This window comes from Peromyscus maniculatus, chromosome 1 (genome assembly GCF_049852395.1).
Source record: "Peromyscus maniculatus bairdii isolate BWxNUB_F1_BW_parent chromosome 1, HU_Pman_BW_mat_3.1, whole genome shotgun sequence".
NCBI classification, from domain to species: Eukaryota; Metazoa; Chordata; class Mammalia; order Rodentia; family Cricetidae; genus Peromyscus; species Peromyscus maniculatus.
In genome coordinates this window covers 20,891,877-20,909,822 of record NC_134852.1, presented here as the reverse complement: position 1 = coordinate 20,909,822, position 17,946 = coordinate 20,891,877, and the positions used below count along the sequence as shown (strand labels likewise).

Genomic DNA, 17,946 nt, shown 5'->3' with positions numbered 1-17,946 from the left:
ACAACCCGGGACCCACATAGTAGAAGGTGGAGGATGGACTCCTATGAATTGACCTCTGATCTTCCATGTGCACTGTAGCATGTGCCCGTATAAACACATACAAATTAGTAAATGTAATAAAAATAAACAGCACTTTCTTTTTCACTCCAGACTGGACAAATCTGCATTGACTGAGGAGTCACAGATGCTACTGCAAGCTGTGGAAATGAAGGAAAAACTGGATATCTTACATTGTCCCTGGGTCAAAGAGGAAAGCGAGAGGAGAGGTGTCCGTCTGGTACGGAACAGTATGAACTGATCTTGAAACAATGGCTTTTCCTTCGTCATATTCCTCCTGTGGACCCTGTCCCAAGTTGCACACCTGGTACTGGTAGCTGATTCCAGGGTTGCTCTTTCACAGTGTCCTGCCCCCATCCGTCTTTATACTTCCCCTCACCACTTTGCAATATTTAGATAACAAATACATTCAATAAACTCTGAGCATGTTTGAAAACATGAATGAGTCCTTAATGGCTGTCTTAGAGTGTTGGGGTTTGAACATGAAGAGACCCCAATTCTCTTACAGTTCTGGTTGGGAGTCATGTTTGTAACATGTCTACACTGGTGTCATTCTCAGTGCAGTGAACATCCACCTGAACTGCGTAGTTCATGCCATGATCCTAAAAGACAGCAACGTCACAATGCAGAAAATGGGAAACATGAAGATCATATCTAGAATCCCCAAAGTTAAAATCAGGAATCCATACTTTTGGAAAAGTGATCTCAAAAATTCTTTTTCCAAGTTCCAGGGATCAGGCCTAAGGTTCACCCTTTATTCCTTCAAAGAGGGGCTGGAAAGATAACACAGTGGTTTAAAGTACTCCCCGCTCCTCAGAGGGCCAGAGTTCAAACCCAAGCACATACATTGTGTGGCTCAAAACTGCCTGTACCTCCAGCTCTAGGGTATCTGATGTGCTTTCCAGGCTTCCACAGACACCTACATGCAAGCACACAGATTCACATATATACACACAAATAATAAACCTCTAAAACTTAAGATTTTACATGTTAACTGTTAGTCACTATTATGTTGGCTGTAAATTACCATAAAGAACTCAGTCCTATTTAAACAATATTTTAAATTTTAATCATCTAAACCAGTTTTTCTCAACTTGCGGGTCGCAACTTCAAAGGGGATTGTATATCATATATCCTGCTTATCAGATATTTACATTATGATTCATAACAGTAGTGAAATTACGGTTATGAAGTAGCAATGAAATAATTTTATTGTTGGGCGGGGGTCACCACAACATGAACTGTATTAAAGAGTTGAGGCATTAGAAAAGTTGAGAACCACTGAATAGTTAGATTATTTTTCCTTTAAGAAAATATTTATTATATGGATGTGTGTGTACCAGGTGTGTGTGTACCATGTCTGCACAGAAGCCCTTGGAGGTCAAGAGGCCATCAGATCCCCTGGAACTGTAGTTACATGTGGTTATGAGCTGCCATGTGGGCGGTAGGAATGGACTGGGTCCTCTGAAAGAGCAATGAGCACTCTTCATCTCTGAGCCATCTCTCAAGTCTGTAAATTATTTTTTCAAAACCTAGAAAAAGTATTCTTACTAATTCAGTTGAGCTTTCCTGATAGAAACAACTGGGTTTTTCCACCCTAATAATTCAGCTTCAGTTTGACTCTGGTACGCTTAGTGCAATGTAGATTTTTTTTTTCCTTAACCTAATGAGATTCCTACTCTTTAATTTTAAATTATTTGTGTGTGCACATGAGTGAAGTTGCCTGTGAGGCCACCAGAGGGCACTAGATCCCCTGCATCTGGATTTAAAGGCAGCTGTGAGGGTCTGGTGTGGATGTGGGCAAAGTCCCTTCTTCTGCAAGAGCCATGGTGCTCTCAACTGCTGAGCTGCCACTCTAGCCTGACCTGTTTTGAGTTCTGACTAGCAAAGTGTTGAGCCTTTGTTCCTTATAACTAGAGATGTAAAGCTCAGGCAGGCATACACTTCTCTCTGCTGACCCCCTTCAATACCAATAAATTCGTCACCACAGTTGTTTGAAAGCAACAATAAATTGACATTTTATTATGAATACCTTACTTGCAATTCAGTTTTGGAAACCAGGTACATATATGTCTGCTCTAGACTCAAGTTTTTTAAAAAATATTTTGCTCTGAGTTTTGTGATATGAACCACCTGGTAACTCAAAAGGATAGTATTCCAATCTTCATTCCATTCCTGTGATAAAGCACTGACCAAAAGCAACATGGGGAGGGAAGGGTTTATTTGGCTTACAGGTCCATTATCATGGGAAACTGAGGGAGGAACTAAGTAGAGACGGTGGGGGAATGATGTTTATTGGCTTGCTCCCTGTGACTTGCTCAGATTGTTGTAGTTTTTTTTTTTTTTCATACAACCCAGAGCCACTTCCCCAAGGATGGCACCACCTTGAGTGGGCTGGGCCCTCATACAGACCAATCTGATGGAGGCATTTTCTCCATCAGATTTCCTGGTCCCAGATGACTAACTTGCACCCAGACGACAAATTAAAAAAAAAAAGGCACATATAGATTTTTTTTAAGTTTAGTAGCTAACCCTCAGAATCCTTAAAATGTTTAGAGTCTTTTATCCAGAAAGCCAGGCATTGGTGGTGCACATCTTTAATCCCAGCACTCAGGAGGCAGAGGCAGTCAAATCTCTGAGTTCAAGGCCAGCCTGTTTACAGAGCTAAGTCCAGTACAGCCAGGACTACACTAAGAAACCCTATCCGGGATGAGGGTGTGCAGAGTGGCGAGGGGGTAGGTGGATGGGGGCATTGATCAACATTGTGACAACCAGGGGAAGAGACCAGGATCCAGCCCCGACATCTTCTCCTGATAGACTCTGTCAAAGGCTTCACTTTGAGCCACAGTGAAGAGATTCTTCCAGTCACCACAGATGCCTGTCGATCAAACACAGAAGGAAAAGCACCAGGAAAATGAGTCCAAATCCCACTTGCACAGCCAAGCCTGTCACACTCCCACCTCAACCATCCAGTTAGTATTTTCTCTCAAGACCAAAATGAGTCATCCTACAGTTTTCTGCTTCAGACCAACTGCCAATTGTCAAAACTACGTTAGCACAAAAGGGAGAGGGCTTGCTATGATTTGAGGTTGGTACCTGTGAGCGTCCGAAATGTCAGATGGAAAAATCCTAGTCTTGAAACTTTGAAGGAAAAACTGAGGGAGTTTTCATACCTGCACCTCAGTCCTGCCCTCCATGTGGAAAAAAATAACAACTATGTGACAGAGATACAGGGTACAAAATGGACACTGAAAGTTTGTGTCCTTCAACTTTTTTTACAACAAAGTTTGTATTATCGTCAAGGGAATATGGTTAAGTTACACAATGCTGTGATCAGAAAAATCTCCACTAGGGAAATGGATGTGTTCTACATCACTTTTCTCCATGTGGGAGTTTTTTGTAATCAGTTTCCACTGAAATACATAAATAGTCCAGTGTCACAAACATCTCCCAATACTACTACTTTTTAGTCATATATGAATCATCAAGCCCCACCACCCTGGATCCCTGAAGGTCAGCAACATATTCTCTGCCTCTACAATTATTTTCTATTTTATGAATGTTACATAAATATATTGTGTGTAGATTTGTTGTTGACTCTTGTCGCTCAGCATAAGGCCACTGGAATCCCGTCCAAGTTGCTGCATGTGTCAGTAAACTCTGTTACTAACGAATGGCGTTGTATCTGTCATGTAGACACATGGATGTTTGCATGGGTTATCTGTGGTAAACCCTCTGAATTGGAAAGTGCTGTTCCTGTGACTACACCTCTGGTTTCTTATAGACGTGGACCATGTCACTGAGACTGACGGGTCTAAGTGTATAGACAGGACTTGTCCATCGCACAGGCAGAGCCAGGAGGGCACAGGCACCTCTCACTCCTTCTCTGCTTAACCGTGGTTCTAAGGAGTCTCAGTAACTGATTTGTGGGCAGCGACTCTTCTGAAGAATATGATGGAATATGACACTAGCTTCCAAGCACGTCTGTTTTCATGACTCATGCTTCATGCAAACATCAAACACCTACCCATTTCTACAATACAACGTTGACACTCTATCTTTTCTTACCCTTTCTCAGCAATGGTATATTGGAGACGGTGCCATCTTTGGGATTTCTTAGCATTAGGCTGTTGGACATGCTATTCTCATTCATGACTGAAAAGGACAAGTTTTGGACAGCAGAATCAAGCTGTTCTGGAGTCAGATATTTGCCCAGAAATTGACACACTTTTTGTGTGCTGCCTCTGAGGTCCTGTGGGTGGAAAAGGAGTTATCAGGAGAGAGTGGATACAAGCACTGATGATGACATAGCCCTTGAGTTCTCAAGAAGGTGAATACTTCCTTATAATGTGACCTAAAATTTTGTTTCTAACATCCTACATCATATACATATTCATATAAAATATATACTGATATACATAACTATGTTATATATATTTATAAGTTCATAATATATTTTATATTGTGTTTATGAGTTGTATATGATGTATACACTATTTAATGTTATACAGCATAATATGAAAATATAAGTTTATAATAATATATGATATATATAAATATATAATGTATGATATAAATATATATGAAGCATGTGCATACAGTGAGCACTGAGTCTGGAAAAAGACAATGGATCCCTCTGAGATGGAATTAGAGGTGGCTGGGAGCCACCATGTGGGTACTGAAGATCGAACCCAGGTCCTCTGTAAAGGCAGCATGTACTCTTAGCCACTCAGCCATCGCTCCAGCACCAACTTCACCAGTTTTCATACTCTGTCTTACATTGTGAAGGGATAAAGGAGTCATGAAAAGAAAACCCATTCCTTTGTCAAGTCTGCCTGCCTGTGTGTGTCTGTGTGTGTGTTTGTAGATGTTCATGGAGGCCAGAAGAGAGTATCAGATTCCCATGGTGCTATTGTTACAGGCAGTTATGAGCTAACTGGCATGTGTTTGGGCCCCAAACTCAGGTCCTCTGGAAGAGCAGCAAATGCTCTGAACAGCTAAGCCAACCTCAAGCCCCTGACTTTTCCTTATGAAAAACAAAATCAATTTTAAGTGTATAAAATGTAGGATTTCATTATGTCACTTTTTATACATGTGTATCATTGTACTGAACTCATGTTCACCTCATCACCCATCATGCTTTGCTGACTACCTTACCCCTCCTACTTACCCTTTCCCTAACCTGAACAGTCCATCTCCTGCTTCTCCCTGTGTGCCCCCCACACAGCTAATCTAGATTTCATATAAAATACATGAAATATTTTTTTCTGCTTCTCCCCATTACACTCATCATTACCCTTGGTTACCAACTATTCATTGGCAAATTTTGTTGAAAAAAACAAGACTCATGAATCCAACTGGATGCAAATTGGATTGGAAAGTGGAGGCAGAAAATGAACAGGCACTTTCTACAAAAATACTGTATACCACAGAAAGAAACGGGAATTTCAATGTTCACTGGATTAAATCAGCCAATAGAAGGGCATTTGAAAGAGAGAAAGAGCTGTATGAAAAACCACTACTCTTTGGAGTATTGGAATTGCTGTATATAATACATAGTTTACTATGGTGAGATTCCTGTTGGCCAGTTCTTAGTTCTGACTTAGGACTCAAGCCTGGAACATTCTCTGAAAGTCTATATGAAAGGTCCTTGCCTAAGTTTTATGTTCAATACTCCATCTGATTGTCCCTGGGCCCCAATATGAAGCTATTGAGGTGCCTGCATCAAATGTGTTGATGTGGTCAGGTTGTCGAGGTGGGAGCCACTGTGACAACTTTCGTGTACTAATGTTGTTGAGCATGAACCCAGAGCATTGCCAGGCTAGCATTCTGAACAAAAGCCATCAGATTCTTACTCTGAAACTGAAGGAACGTTTAGACGAAGCACGTGTCTTTAATAAGACATGGCTAAGACTTATCAAGTACACATGTAGCATGACATTCACTATTCTAGATAGTTGTCACTTTTATTGTGTAGCTGAATACTACTGTTTTTGCAGTTTCAGGAGAACAGTGAGTCACAGGATGAGTTAGAACGTGCTGAGGTTATGCAGACAATAAAGGGCTGGGTTTTACACACCTTCCCTGTTTGGGTTTAATTTTTTTGTTACCATGATAAAATACTGACCAATAACAACCTGGGGGAGGAGGGCTTTATCCAGCTTCTGGGTTTTGAGCATCATGGATAAAAGCTAGGCAGGAACTTGAGGCAGGAACTGAAGCAGAGCCCACAGAGGAATGCTGCTCACTGACTTGCTCCCTCTGGCTTACTCGGCTACCTTTCTTATACATCCCAAGCCCACCCACCTGTAAATATAGCACCCTGAGTGGCGAGGCTCCCCTACATTAATCATTAATTGAGAAAATCCCCCCACAGACATCTAGTAGAGGCATTTTCTCCATGGATAGCTCCTCTCACAGGTGTGTCAAGTTGACAACGATGCTAACTATGACAGTCTCCCACTCACTTACTCGATTGTTTACCCCTAGAGAAATACAAAGGAAAGGAACAAAGGCAGATATGAGCAATGTAGGAAACACAGTAAAAGAGAATTACCCTCTGTAGCTCCTCATAGGACATTAGTAGAAAGTTCTCTGTGTCTCTCCTGGTTAACCATCCAAGTGTGTGATCAAACCAGGATCCAAAAATCACTACAGAAATAGAGAGGAAAAGGAAATTATTACTGAACTTTGCACCTCATGAATATTTGTTCTTATTCCTGATTGGAGGATGGCATTTACTTTGAGGAAGGTAAGGGATGTCAAGTTTCTATAACTAGAGGTCTATGACACAATTATGACATTGAGAAATCTCACGTTTTTTTAGAGGAAAAAATTATGCATGCTTACTACCTACATATTTCAAAGGAGTTTTAAACCTTATTTAATGTGTATGAATGTTTGCTGATATGTATGTATGTGCATCACATGGGTGCAGTGTTCGCAGAGACCAGAAGAGGGCATAGTATCACTTAGAATTACAGATGGTTTTAAGCCATCATATGGGTGCAGAACTGAATCTGGGTCCTCTGAAAAAGCAGAAAGAGTACATAACCACTGAACCACATCTTCAACCCTTCCTCTTGGAACCTCTAACTAGAAAAGTGTATAAAAAGAGCAGGATAAATTCCAATACATGCAAAAACTATTTTATGAAGCAATCATAGATTTATTAAATAATACTTCATTGTGAGTAAAATACCAAGAACTAATGAAATGACTTAGTGGATAAAGGCACTTGACCCACAGCCTGATGATATGAGCTTTATCCCTGAAATCCACATGGCTGAAGGAGAGAACTGACTCCCACAAGTTGTCCTCAGACATCCACACATGCACAACGGCATGTGTGAAACCCCATACACACACACACACACACACACACACACACACACACACACACACTAAGTTAATGAATATAATATCTGAAAACATGCAATTGAAAAATATAAAAATAAAGGATAGATGATCATTCATAACTATATATCATACAAGAATTGATTTTTCTAAGTGAAAAAATTCATTAAGTGAAAATCAGATTGCATCTGATTGTCCATAAAATTCTTGACATCACACTGAGTAAAATTTTAAAACATTGGTTTTTAATATTTTAAGTTTCATGTATATGTATATCTGTGTATTCGTATTGCATACATGAATGCAGTGTCTAGGGATGCCAGAAGAGAGCGCTAGACCCCTCGATATGGAGTTAACAGACCTTGAGGGAAAGCTGGCATGATTGCTGGGAACCAAACTTGGACATCTGCAAGAGTAGTACACAACTAAACCATCCTTCTTGTCCCACACTGAGTAAATTTTAAACAATTGTGACCCACAGATGTAGCTTTTAAATATGCAAAACAGATCTCTGGTCTTGCATTGATTTCAAAATATAAAATTGGTGGTCCAGATTCCACTCACCGTCGCCTTGGATAAATGCAGGAAGATATTCATCAAAAGTCTGTTGATTGTTCAAAAGGTTAAAATGTTTTCTTATATGATAGGAAGATATAACAACATCTCTTGGATTCCTGATTACATAGATAACCTAAAAGAGAAAGTTTATAGAAATGTGTGTCTTCACTTCAGCACTGCATATTTCCACACATCCTGAACCAAACTCCTAAGTCTTTACACAAAGGCACAACACACATGTGGAGGTCAAAGGATGAGCTGCACCTTTTCCTTACATCCGTGACTCTCTCAATGTAAGGTTGCCTTCTCTGCCATCATTTCCTTAACTCTGAGATAAAGGATGCCAAGTTGATCTTCCATCTGAGAAAGTTTACATAGCTGCCACTGACATGCATGGTTCACTGTTGGAAGAACAGTTGAGGGGCTACAAAAATGCCTCCGTGGTTAAAGCAGGGTTTCTCAACCTGGGGTCCCCCAAGACCATCAGAGAACACAGGTATTTATAGTGTGATTCACAACAGTAGCAAAATTATAGTTATGAAGTAGCAGTGAAACTAATCTAGTGGGTGGAGATCACCACAACATAGGAACTGTATTAAAAGGCCTGAGCATTGGGAAAATTGAGAACCACTGCTTCAAATGTTTGCTGCATAGAACAATGAAGATTGGAGTTTGGATCCTCAGAAACCCATATGTGATGGCTCTCCTTGGTTGTCAACTTGACTATACCTGGAATGAAATACAATCCAGAAACAGAGGTCACACCTGTGATCTGGATCTTGAGGCAGGAAGACAACCTGCCTTTGATCCAGATTTTGAGGTGGGAAGGCACATACTGCTGCCATGAGGACCAGCCTCCAGCAGCTCAGAGCTTGAAGGGAATCCATGGAGTCCTCATACTAAGGCTTTTTTTATCTGAGGGAGTAAGGAAAAGACAACACAATCTCTTGATAGTTTTCTTCTGACTCTTTCTTTATTCTTCTGTATTCTTCCTCTACATCTTTCCTGGTGTTCTCCTTCTCTCATTCTTGATGTTTTTCTTCTAACTTACTTTGTTTTTTTTTTAATCTTACAGCTTATATACTCCACCAAAATCTTTCAAGCAATATGAAAATCACAATGTGGCTACATTCTATTTTTCAAGTGGATGATTACAATGAATACAGGCTTTTAAAAAATGTTTTCATTTCCCCTACATGGTTAAACAGTTTACTTATTACAGGTGAAAAACAAGTTGTTCCAAGAACCCACATATATTATCCAAGCAACTTGTTATAGATTAAGAGAGTGTAAGCAAAAGTATTTTTCAAGCCAATTCTTCTACTAGCAGACTGCTTACTTGTGGGAGCCCGTTCTGGGGTTCCTCGTGGCTTTACCCGGCAGGTCCGAATAGAGGATGATCAGGACCACAGGCCTGAGTGCACGTGTCTGAGATGCTCTGCACTTGGCTGTGCTGGGGGAGGAGGTCTTTTGCTCCACCCCTTGGCGTCTCTATAAAAACCCTGGGCCAGAGACAGTCGGGGCCCGTTGGAATAGGTTCCAGGCCCTCTCGAGGCTATCCTTTATTTTCTATCTGTTTATCTCCGCAAGATTCTCCGCTATAAATCCTTCTATCTAATATTTCCTGCTGATCACACTCAAGAAAACTCTGGGAAGCTGTGGGGGTGGTGGGTAAACGCCCCACAGAATGGCGCCCGAACAGGGACTAAAGAAAAAAAGGGACTAAAGAAAAAGGAAAAAAAAAAGGGGGGGGACTAAAGAAAAAAAGGTACAAAAAAAGGGGGGACTAAAGACAAATGAACAGGGACTAAAGACAAAGTAATAGGGACTAAAGATAAAGGAAAATAATAGTTTTATTACAGAGTTTTTGGTGAAAGTGCTGAGTCAGCCCTGCCAGTGGAAAGGCATGCCGGTGTTATGAAAAAATATATATTTTTTATATATATTTTTGGAAGGCAGGGATTTTATCCTTGAGAGAAAAGGAAAGCGGACTGGAAGGATGTCCGATGCTGCAGCAAAATTCTCTTCTGTCAAAATTTTCTATCTTCTATCCCTTTCTCAATTTCTATCTGTGAAAAATAAGTATAAGGTATATGGTAGTAATATAGTTTAAGAAAAACTTAGAAGTGTAAGATTGTGTAGGAAAAAATAAGTAAGGCAAGTAGACAGAAAAACTCTTCAGTTTTCTAACTTTGGGGGCTTTGAAAGCAAACTGGGGAAAAAATCTTTCTTTGGGCTTTATGGGTAGTAAAAAAGCTCTTCTTTGAGCTTATGGGGAAGAAAAAGTTTCCTATGGAAGCTTTTGACCTGGGGACAGCTGAAATGCTAAGTCCAAGCAGCAGGAGAAAGTAATTTCTCCCTGAGGCAAAAATGGGTGTGTAAGAAGTCAAAGTTTAAAGTTGGGAAGTTTTGGGAAAAGTTGGTCTTTCTCCTGGGGGGAAAGAAATCTTTCTCTTAAGCTATAAAGCTTTTCTTGGAAAATTTGGGGGGAAAAAATCTCTCTAAAAAGCCTTAATCTTTCTCAAAAGCTCTCTTAAACTTAAAAACTAAATTTGTCCTGAGAGGACAAAAATTAGAATCACCTGAAGATATTAATATGGGGACCACCTGTGATTAGCTCTAAGGGAAAACAACAAACCTCTTAAGACAGCAAAACCTCTAAGTTCTCTTTCAAGCTTTAAAAATCATCCCTGCAATGCAGGAGGCAAGGACAAGTTTCTAAAAACCCCTTCTAAGCTCTGTCTCTTCAAGCTAGTAAAAGACAGTGGGTCAGAGTACCCTGAGGGAAACGCCTGGGAGAGTGTGGGTGAAGAGCTACAGAGAGCCCAAAAAGGGCAGGAAACTTTACCTGAGAAAAGCAAAATAGTCAAGCTTCACAGTTAGAGCTGAGCTGAGGCAGCAAAGGTTTTGAGTGAGCATTTCAGAATGAAAAGGTGCTCCTAATCCTCCTAATGCAAAGATCCCCTGAAGCAATGCAAACTGTTAGCATTGAATCCTCTATTCTGACCAAAAACCCAGAGGTGACTGGCCAGCATCTCTGAGTTGGAGTGCATTTCGGGGATACTAGGGTTCTTGCAGTTGTAAACTTCCTGGAGCACAGAGCTGAGGCAGGAAGGTGCAGGACCCAGGGGAAGATTGCTAATGAACAAACAAAGCTAAAGCCGGTGGGAACAGCACAGTTGTCTGCTTTCCTACAAGTCCCAGGTTTATAGGTCCACAACTGCAAAAAGAAATCTGAGAAAAAGCTTCCTATCAGAGAAAGGACCTTTCTGGGAAAACAGTAAAGCTGAACTGTGTCTGAAGCAGTCGTGCTGCCGAGTCAGAATGCTGTCTGGGGAAAGAGCCCAGCCAGGGCAGAACAGAACTATCCAGGAGTAAAGCTTTCTTTTCTGTCAGAGAAAGCACCTCTTTGAGAAAGCTTTGTTTCAACTGACTTCTGATGAGATGAGGGAGGGTAGCCCTAAGGGGTGATTGCCTTTGGCATAAGCTCTGTCCTTGGGCAACCAGACAAGCAAACACAACCCTCTGGGGGACTGGGCCAGGTGAAGGCCTGATGAGGCAAAGCACCTGTCCTAATGGGAGTTTAGAAATGGCAAAAACCTCCCCTGTTAAATTTTTCAGTCTGTACGCAAACCACACAGACCCCAGAAAAAAAAAAAAAAAACGGACAAAAAGCCCCTACCTTCAGTAGCAGGGAAAGCTGCCACTGTAGTGTCAGAAACTGTTTCTGGGGTAGAGGGGATAAACTGAGACCAAACTGGGAACTGTCTGGGAGAAAGACTCTGAAGAAACAGAGGGGACAGATTCCTCCCCAGAAAATGCATGACCTAACAAAGCTGCTAGAATTTGAGGCAGATTCAGGGGGAGAAAAAGAAAGCCCCTACCTCCAAAGGCAGCTAGCAGAGGTACAGAGCCGCAGATAGCTGAAGCTCTGCATCTGGGGAAGGAAGGAGCAAGCAAAATGAGATAAATCAGTGGGAGAAAATCTCTGAAGGAGCTATGGAAAAGCTGTTGTATATGATCTTGTTTTTCACTGACTGGCTAAAACAAACACAAGCCCTGAGGAAAGTTGCTATCAGAAATGCCAGCCTCAATGCTCACTAACGAGGCAGGTGTGGTTCTGATTTGGGGGCCAGTGTCTGATGAAGGAGAGACACCTGTTAAAGCCAGTTGAGGAGAATAGAAACCTCCCAATGTGCCATAGCTGAAAATGTAAAATGCTTGTTCAAATCTCCCGTTGCAAAAGCAAAAAACTTTGTTCAAACCTCCCGGGCAAGAATTTGTAAGCAAGTCTGGTAAAAAGAGAACCAGTTGACTCTCAAACCCGATAAGAAATATGGGAAATGATATAAGGGACTGATATAAGGAACTGATATTATTATGGACTGATATAAGGGAAATGCATTCTGGGAAAGGTAGTTTTTCTGCTAAAGATGGCGACATTGCCCTGAAACACTTTTGTCAGCTCTAAAATTAAAATACAGCTTTTAAAAGAAAAAGGGGAAAAGTCGTCTAAGGGTTTAAGTGTCAGTTCCAATGAAAAATTGAAAGGATACGGAACTAGGTGCTTCGTGGTTTGGGGCGCCGTTGGTAAAATGCCTTATTTACCCTAATAGCTGTGCAAAGATTTTACGGCAGTTGGATGATAAAAAGCTACCTATAAGAGCAAACAAGTCACTTTAAAATCCTTAAAATACCACCTAATAGCTGTGCAGTTTTTGGTGAAGAGCTTTACAGCAGCTAAATATGGTAATTTCACCCTCAGTGTGAAGTGAAGTTTTTCAGTAGAGCAAACCAAAAGTACTGCTGTGATAGAAATGTTTGTTTGAATTGAAGCACTTAGGGTAGCTACTATGAATTTGGGTGGAGGGACAGCCGGGCGGTGGTGGCGCGTGCCTTTAATCCCAGCACTCGGGAGGCAGAGGCAGGCGGATCTCTGTGAGTTCGAGGCCAGCCTGGGCTACCAAGTGAGTTCCAGGAAAGGCGCAAAGCTACACAGAGAAACCCTGTCTCGAAAAACCAAAAAAAAAAAAAAAAAAAAAAACTGTCTACCGCTGACAGTGCATCTCTGCCAGTCCGGAACGGCTGAGAGAACTGGCAACTTTTGGGTGTGGCTTCGTCCTGAGAAGGTTACAATCCCTAACAACAAGTATCACAACTCTATAATGGCAACACTCACTAAATTCCAGTGCTTTATAACAAAGCTAACTATAAACTGTAAACTTTAGAAATGATGTATGTACTTCCTGTCTAGTTAAGAGAATCTTTCTAATAGAGATGGTGATAATTAAGAGTAAGAGGTAGAAAGACGAAAATAAGATATATGAGTTTGTAAAAATTCTGTCTTGTTAGATCTGTGTTAAGAAATCTTTAGGTGTTTGCTAAGTTAGATATATGCTAATGGTAGCCTATATAAGTTTGTAAAATAGACCTATAGAGTTCCTATAAGAATATAAGCTTGTAAGAAGTATCTAAGGTAGTCTTAAGACATGTAGTAATAAGCTTGTAAGATGCTAGTTGTAAATGTAAGTTTAAATAAGAAATAAGATGGAATGAATATAAGTATATAAGAATTAATAAGAAATATATTTGCTAAAGTAGTTCTATAGTTTCCTTAAAGTATAAATAAGTAGATGTTAATATGTGAGTTTGTAAAAATGTGTAATGTTGAGTGAGTTTATGCTTAAGCACATGTTATGTGAGTTTGTGAAAAAGTGTAAATGTTAAGTGTGAGTCTATTAATGTATATGGTGAAAACACCTGAGACACAGGAGATAGTGTCCTAGTAGACTGCAAGGTAGGCAGTCTGAATGGTTTCAAAAGCTCCAGAAGCCGCTAAGAAGCTAAGAATGGCGGAGGCCAGAACCAGCACAAGGCATCGCAGTTGAGATCCGTGGAATATCAACGCAGCACAGAAAAATCTGAGCTAACAGCAAAAATGGTGCGGTTTAAAATATTACTATAACTAAAAAGGTCTGTCTATGAGAACAAAAGTTGCAGAGACACTTGTTTGAACAAAAATTAACTGCAAAAAGTTTTGGTTGAAAAAACGTCTCTTCATATTTGGAAGTGAAAGCCTGATACCAGAATTTATTTCTTGTTTGAACTTTTTGAACTTAAAATGAGATAAAATTACAAAAACATTTTGGTTATGGATTTCTTCAAATTTGGAAGGCTAGTACCAATATTTATCATTTGAATTTTGGTACTTAAATGAAATGAACAATAGAAATTTCATTGCAATGGGACAATTTTGAGCTTACTTATAGTAATGACCTAGGAACAGTTTTCTGGAATTGGGTTAAAAATGGAACTGTTTAAATGAAGAAATGTATTTCTACTTAGAATCAAGATGCAATTTTGTGTATGCATATATGCTTTATTAACTGGAGATTTATGAATTGTTTTGTGGAACTGTTTATGTAAAAATGGAATTACTTATGGAACTGGTTTTGTGTTACAAATGGAGCTGTTTAAACAGAAAAGGTTGGGTTTTCTAACTAGGCTTGAGATTTTGCTTAAAAATTATAAAGAAAAGGAGGACCTATGAGATTGAATTATGTTCGCAGAAACCTATTGATATTAATGCACCCTGGCTTTGTGGAATTGAGGAAATGTTTAAGTTTGATGTGAATACATTGAAGTTTTTCCTATGTTCTGTTAACAAGAAAATTCAAATGACTGAGTTAAAGTTGTAAGACGGAGAAAATTGTTAACTATTATATAGCACCATATATGCTAATTCTAATGGTTCTGTTAAGAGTTTGTTTTGAGTTGTAAGATTGAGAGAATTGTGACTATGTATAGCAATATTTATGTTAACCTGTTAATGGTAATGATGAAGCTAAGGGATTCTGTAAGTTTGTAGTCGCCTTAAGAGTTTTGGTTTAGAAAGGGCTTGAGGCAGCTAAGACTGCTGTGGTCACCTTGGACCTAATTCAAAAGAGAAATGCCATTTATATCATCCTCTACTCCCATACTGGGAGGTATAACAGCTATGGAGATTGCTGTAAGCCATTAATAGTTATTTTTTTATATATTAAGAAGGGGGGACCTGTGGGAGCCCGTTCTGGGGTTCCTTGTGGCTTTACCCAGCAGGTCCGAATAGAGGATGATCAGGACCACAGGCCTGAGTGCACGTGTCTGAGATGCTCTGCACTTGGCTGTGCTGGGGGAGGAGGTCTTTTGCTCCACCCCTTGGCGTCTCTATAAAAACCCTGGGCCAGAGACAGTCGGGGCCCGTTGGAATAGGTTCCAGGCCCTCTCGAGGCTATCCTTTATTTTCTATCTGTTTATCTCCGCAAGATTCTCCGCTATAAATCCTTCTATCTAATATTTCCTGCTGATCGCACTCAAGAAAACTCTGGGAAGCTGTGGGGGTGGTGGGTAAACGCCCCACACTTACTGTAGTTACAAAGAAAGGGCCAACCATTTTACTATTTATCTCAAAAGATAATGTTAGAAGAATCACGAATCTAAACTTTTATATATGAAAAAGAACCGGTCAGCTCTATTTTAAATCCTCAGGGTGCACACATATTCATCAACAGTTCTTTATATCAGGAAGCAGAGGGCAGAAATGGGGACAAGGATTTAAACACTGCCTTTGGTCACCAAACCGTCCAAGCAAGAAAGGCACACCAGCTAACAATAATCGGGCTGCTTTGTTCTTGTTCCCTGACCTTAAAGAGTTCCTCACTCAACTATGTGCCTTTCTAAAACTTCAGATTTGTCTTTTTGGGTTTTTCATCTTAAAGCTATTAGCAAAAACAACTCAGTCTAACTTTATTTTCAAAGCTTTGTTTCAGCTGTGATGCACTGGGAAACCTGTGAACACATCTCCCAACTTAAGATTAAAGGAATTTAAACTAGCTGGGCTACTGGGACTCGGTTGTTTTTCTTAATCATTAACATAGGCCACAGTCTATATGGCTCCTCAATAGAAACTCATGTATTCTAGCTGTGTGACACTTTCTTGTTTTATTGTTTTATCCTCTGCATCCTACAGAGGCAATGTTTATCCTACCTTTACCTATGTTAATTTTTCCACTAAAATAACCTCTATCATAATGCCTTACTATATTTATTACAAATCCTCAATCATCAAAATCCTGTTTAAACTAACACTATTATTGTATAAGATCATTGCTTCAGTTAAAAAGTACAGCTTAAGAAGAAGTCATCTTCATAATAATCCACAGGTAAAAATGCCCAGTAAAACAGGACATTTCCAAGAGATGATCATACTTCATTAAGGGCAGTGGGGGCCTTGCCTATCCAAGATTCATCCGCCAGTGACTTACATGCTGGTGGGCCAATCCCCTGAAGTCAATTGCCATCTGCTACTCCTTTGACATGGCCACCGATAGATACACCTTTAATCTGGGCCATACCTTCTGCCAAAAGCCTATATAAGGACAATGGAAGAAGGAAAGCTTGCTGCTTCTTTGCCTGCCTGCCCTCGCCTTGCCAGCACATCCATTCCTTCACTGGTATTGGTGTCTACTTCTCCAGGATTCCAGCATATACAGAAGACCAGCTGAGACATGCAGCCTCAGGGGACTGAGCAGCTACTAGATTCTTGGACTTTCCATTCACCACTAGCCATTGTTAGATTAGCAAGACTATAGCCTGGAAGTCATTCTAATAAATTCCCTTATATATATGGAGAGAAATTCATACCAAAAGTTCTATGACTATAGAGAACCCTGACTAATATACCACATAAATGCCAGGCAAGTGAGAAGCCTGCCTGTAATTCCACCCTCAGAAGGTGGAGATCTCCAGAGCATGCTGGTTCCCAGCATAAGTCATGCCAGTGAACTGTGATTGATTGAGAGACCCTGCCTCAAGAAGAATAGGTGGGAACTGGTGAGGTTGTTCACTGGGCAGGGGCACTTGCCACCAAGCCTGATGAGCTAGGCTAACTTTCCGGGACCCACACAGTGGAAAGAGAGCCATGCACCCTCATCAACTCCACCCTCCACACCCACACCCACAGAGAGAGAGAGAGAACAAATATTTCAAAAGAATAAGGCAAGCCGGCGATGCTGGCACACGCCTTTAATCCCAGCACTCGGAAGACTGAGGCGGGCGGATCCCTGTGAGTTCGAGGCCAGCCTGGGCTAGAGTGTTTTCCAGGAAAGGAGCAAAGCTACACAGAGAAACCCTGTTTCAAAAAACCAAACAAAAAGAATAAGGCAGAGGAGTGATTGAAAATGATTCTAGACATCAACCTTGGGCCTCCATACACACCCATCCACAAGTGCCTGTGCACCCTACACTCCCATGCCCAAACACATGCACACCACTTATACACGCATGGAAAAGGAAAAGGAAAAATTCAAAGTTGAAAGCTGACTTCTGAGTTAACAAGTATTCATAACATTAATCATTCATTAACCAATTAATGAAGAACTGTGAGTTCAGCTGTTCCCATACAAGTGAGTATTAGGGAGACTGACAAGGCCATAAATTTGGACACACCCTTGAGTGTGCCAGTTTAAGAAAGAGAGTCCTCCTAAGATTTCATCACAGATAGAAGCAGATACAGAGATCCATAGCCAAAGAACAGGCCAAGCTTAAGGAATCCAGTCGAAGAGAGACAAGAGGGATTCGATGAGCAAGGGCATCAAGATCATGATGGGGAAACATGCAGAGCAACCAAACCAAACTAGTGGGAACTCATGAAATTTAGATCAACAGCTGTGGAGCCTGGATGGGACTGAGCTAGGCCCTCACATAGTGAGACTGTTGTGTAGCTTGACCCGCTTAGGGGGGCCCCTGGCAGTAGGATCAGAATCCATGCCTGGTGCATGAGCAGGCTTTGTGAAACCCACTACCTATGATGGGGCACCTCGCACAGCCTTGAGGCAGGGGGAGGGGCTTAGACCTGCCTCAACTGAATGTTCTCCCCGATGGGAGGCCTTTCCTTCTTGTAGGAGGGAATGAGGGGTGGGCTAGAAGGGGAGGCTA

General features: G+C 40.9%; 2 protein-coding genes across 3 annotated transcripts in view; one reads left to right on the top strand and one right to left on the bottom strand.

The window, feature by feature from the left end:
* LOC143273128 (3-beta-hydroxysteroid sulfotransferase-like) overlaps positions 1–17,946 on the top strand; it is a 291,023-nt gene that overhangs the window by 128,027 nt on the left and 145,050 nt on the right. The gene's annotated exons all lie outside the window — the stretch shown is intronic.
* LOC102906490 (3-beta-hydroxysteroid sulfotransferase-like) overlaps positions 2,048–17,946 on the bottom strand; it is a 35,877-nt gene continuing 19,978 nt past the window's right edge. For both annotated transcript variants that reach the window (XM_076571540.1, XM_076571541.1), the window contains exons 5-8: positions 7,978–8,104; positions 6,614–6,708; positions 4,126–4,309; positions 2,048–2,935 (exon numbers count right to left, since the gene is read on the bottom strand). In XM_076571540.1, the coding sequence (XP_076427655.1) occupies positions 2,814–2,935; positions 4,126–4,309; positions 6,614–6,708; positions 7,978–8,104 (528 nt within the window). In that variant the 3' untranslated portion in view covers positions 2,048–2,813. The remainder of the gene's footprint in view (positions 2,936–4,125; positions 4,310–6,613; positions 6,709–7,977; positions 8,105–17,946) is intronic.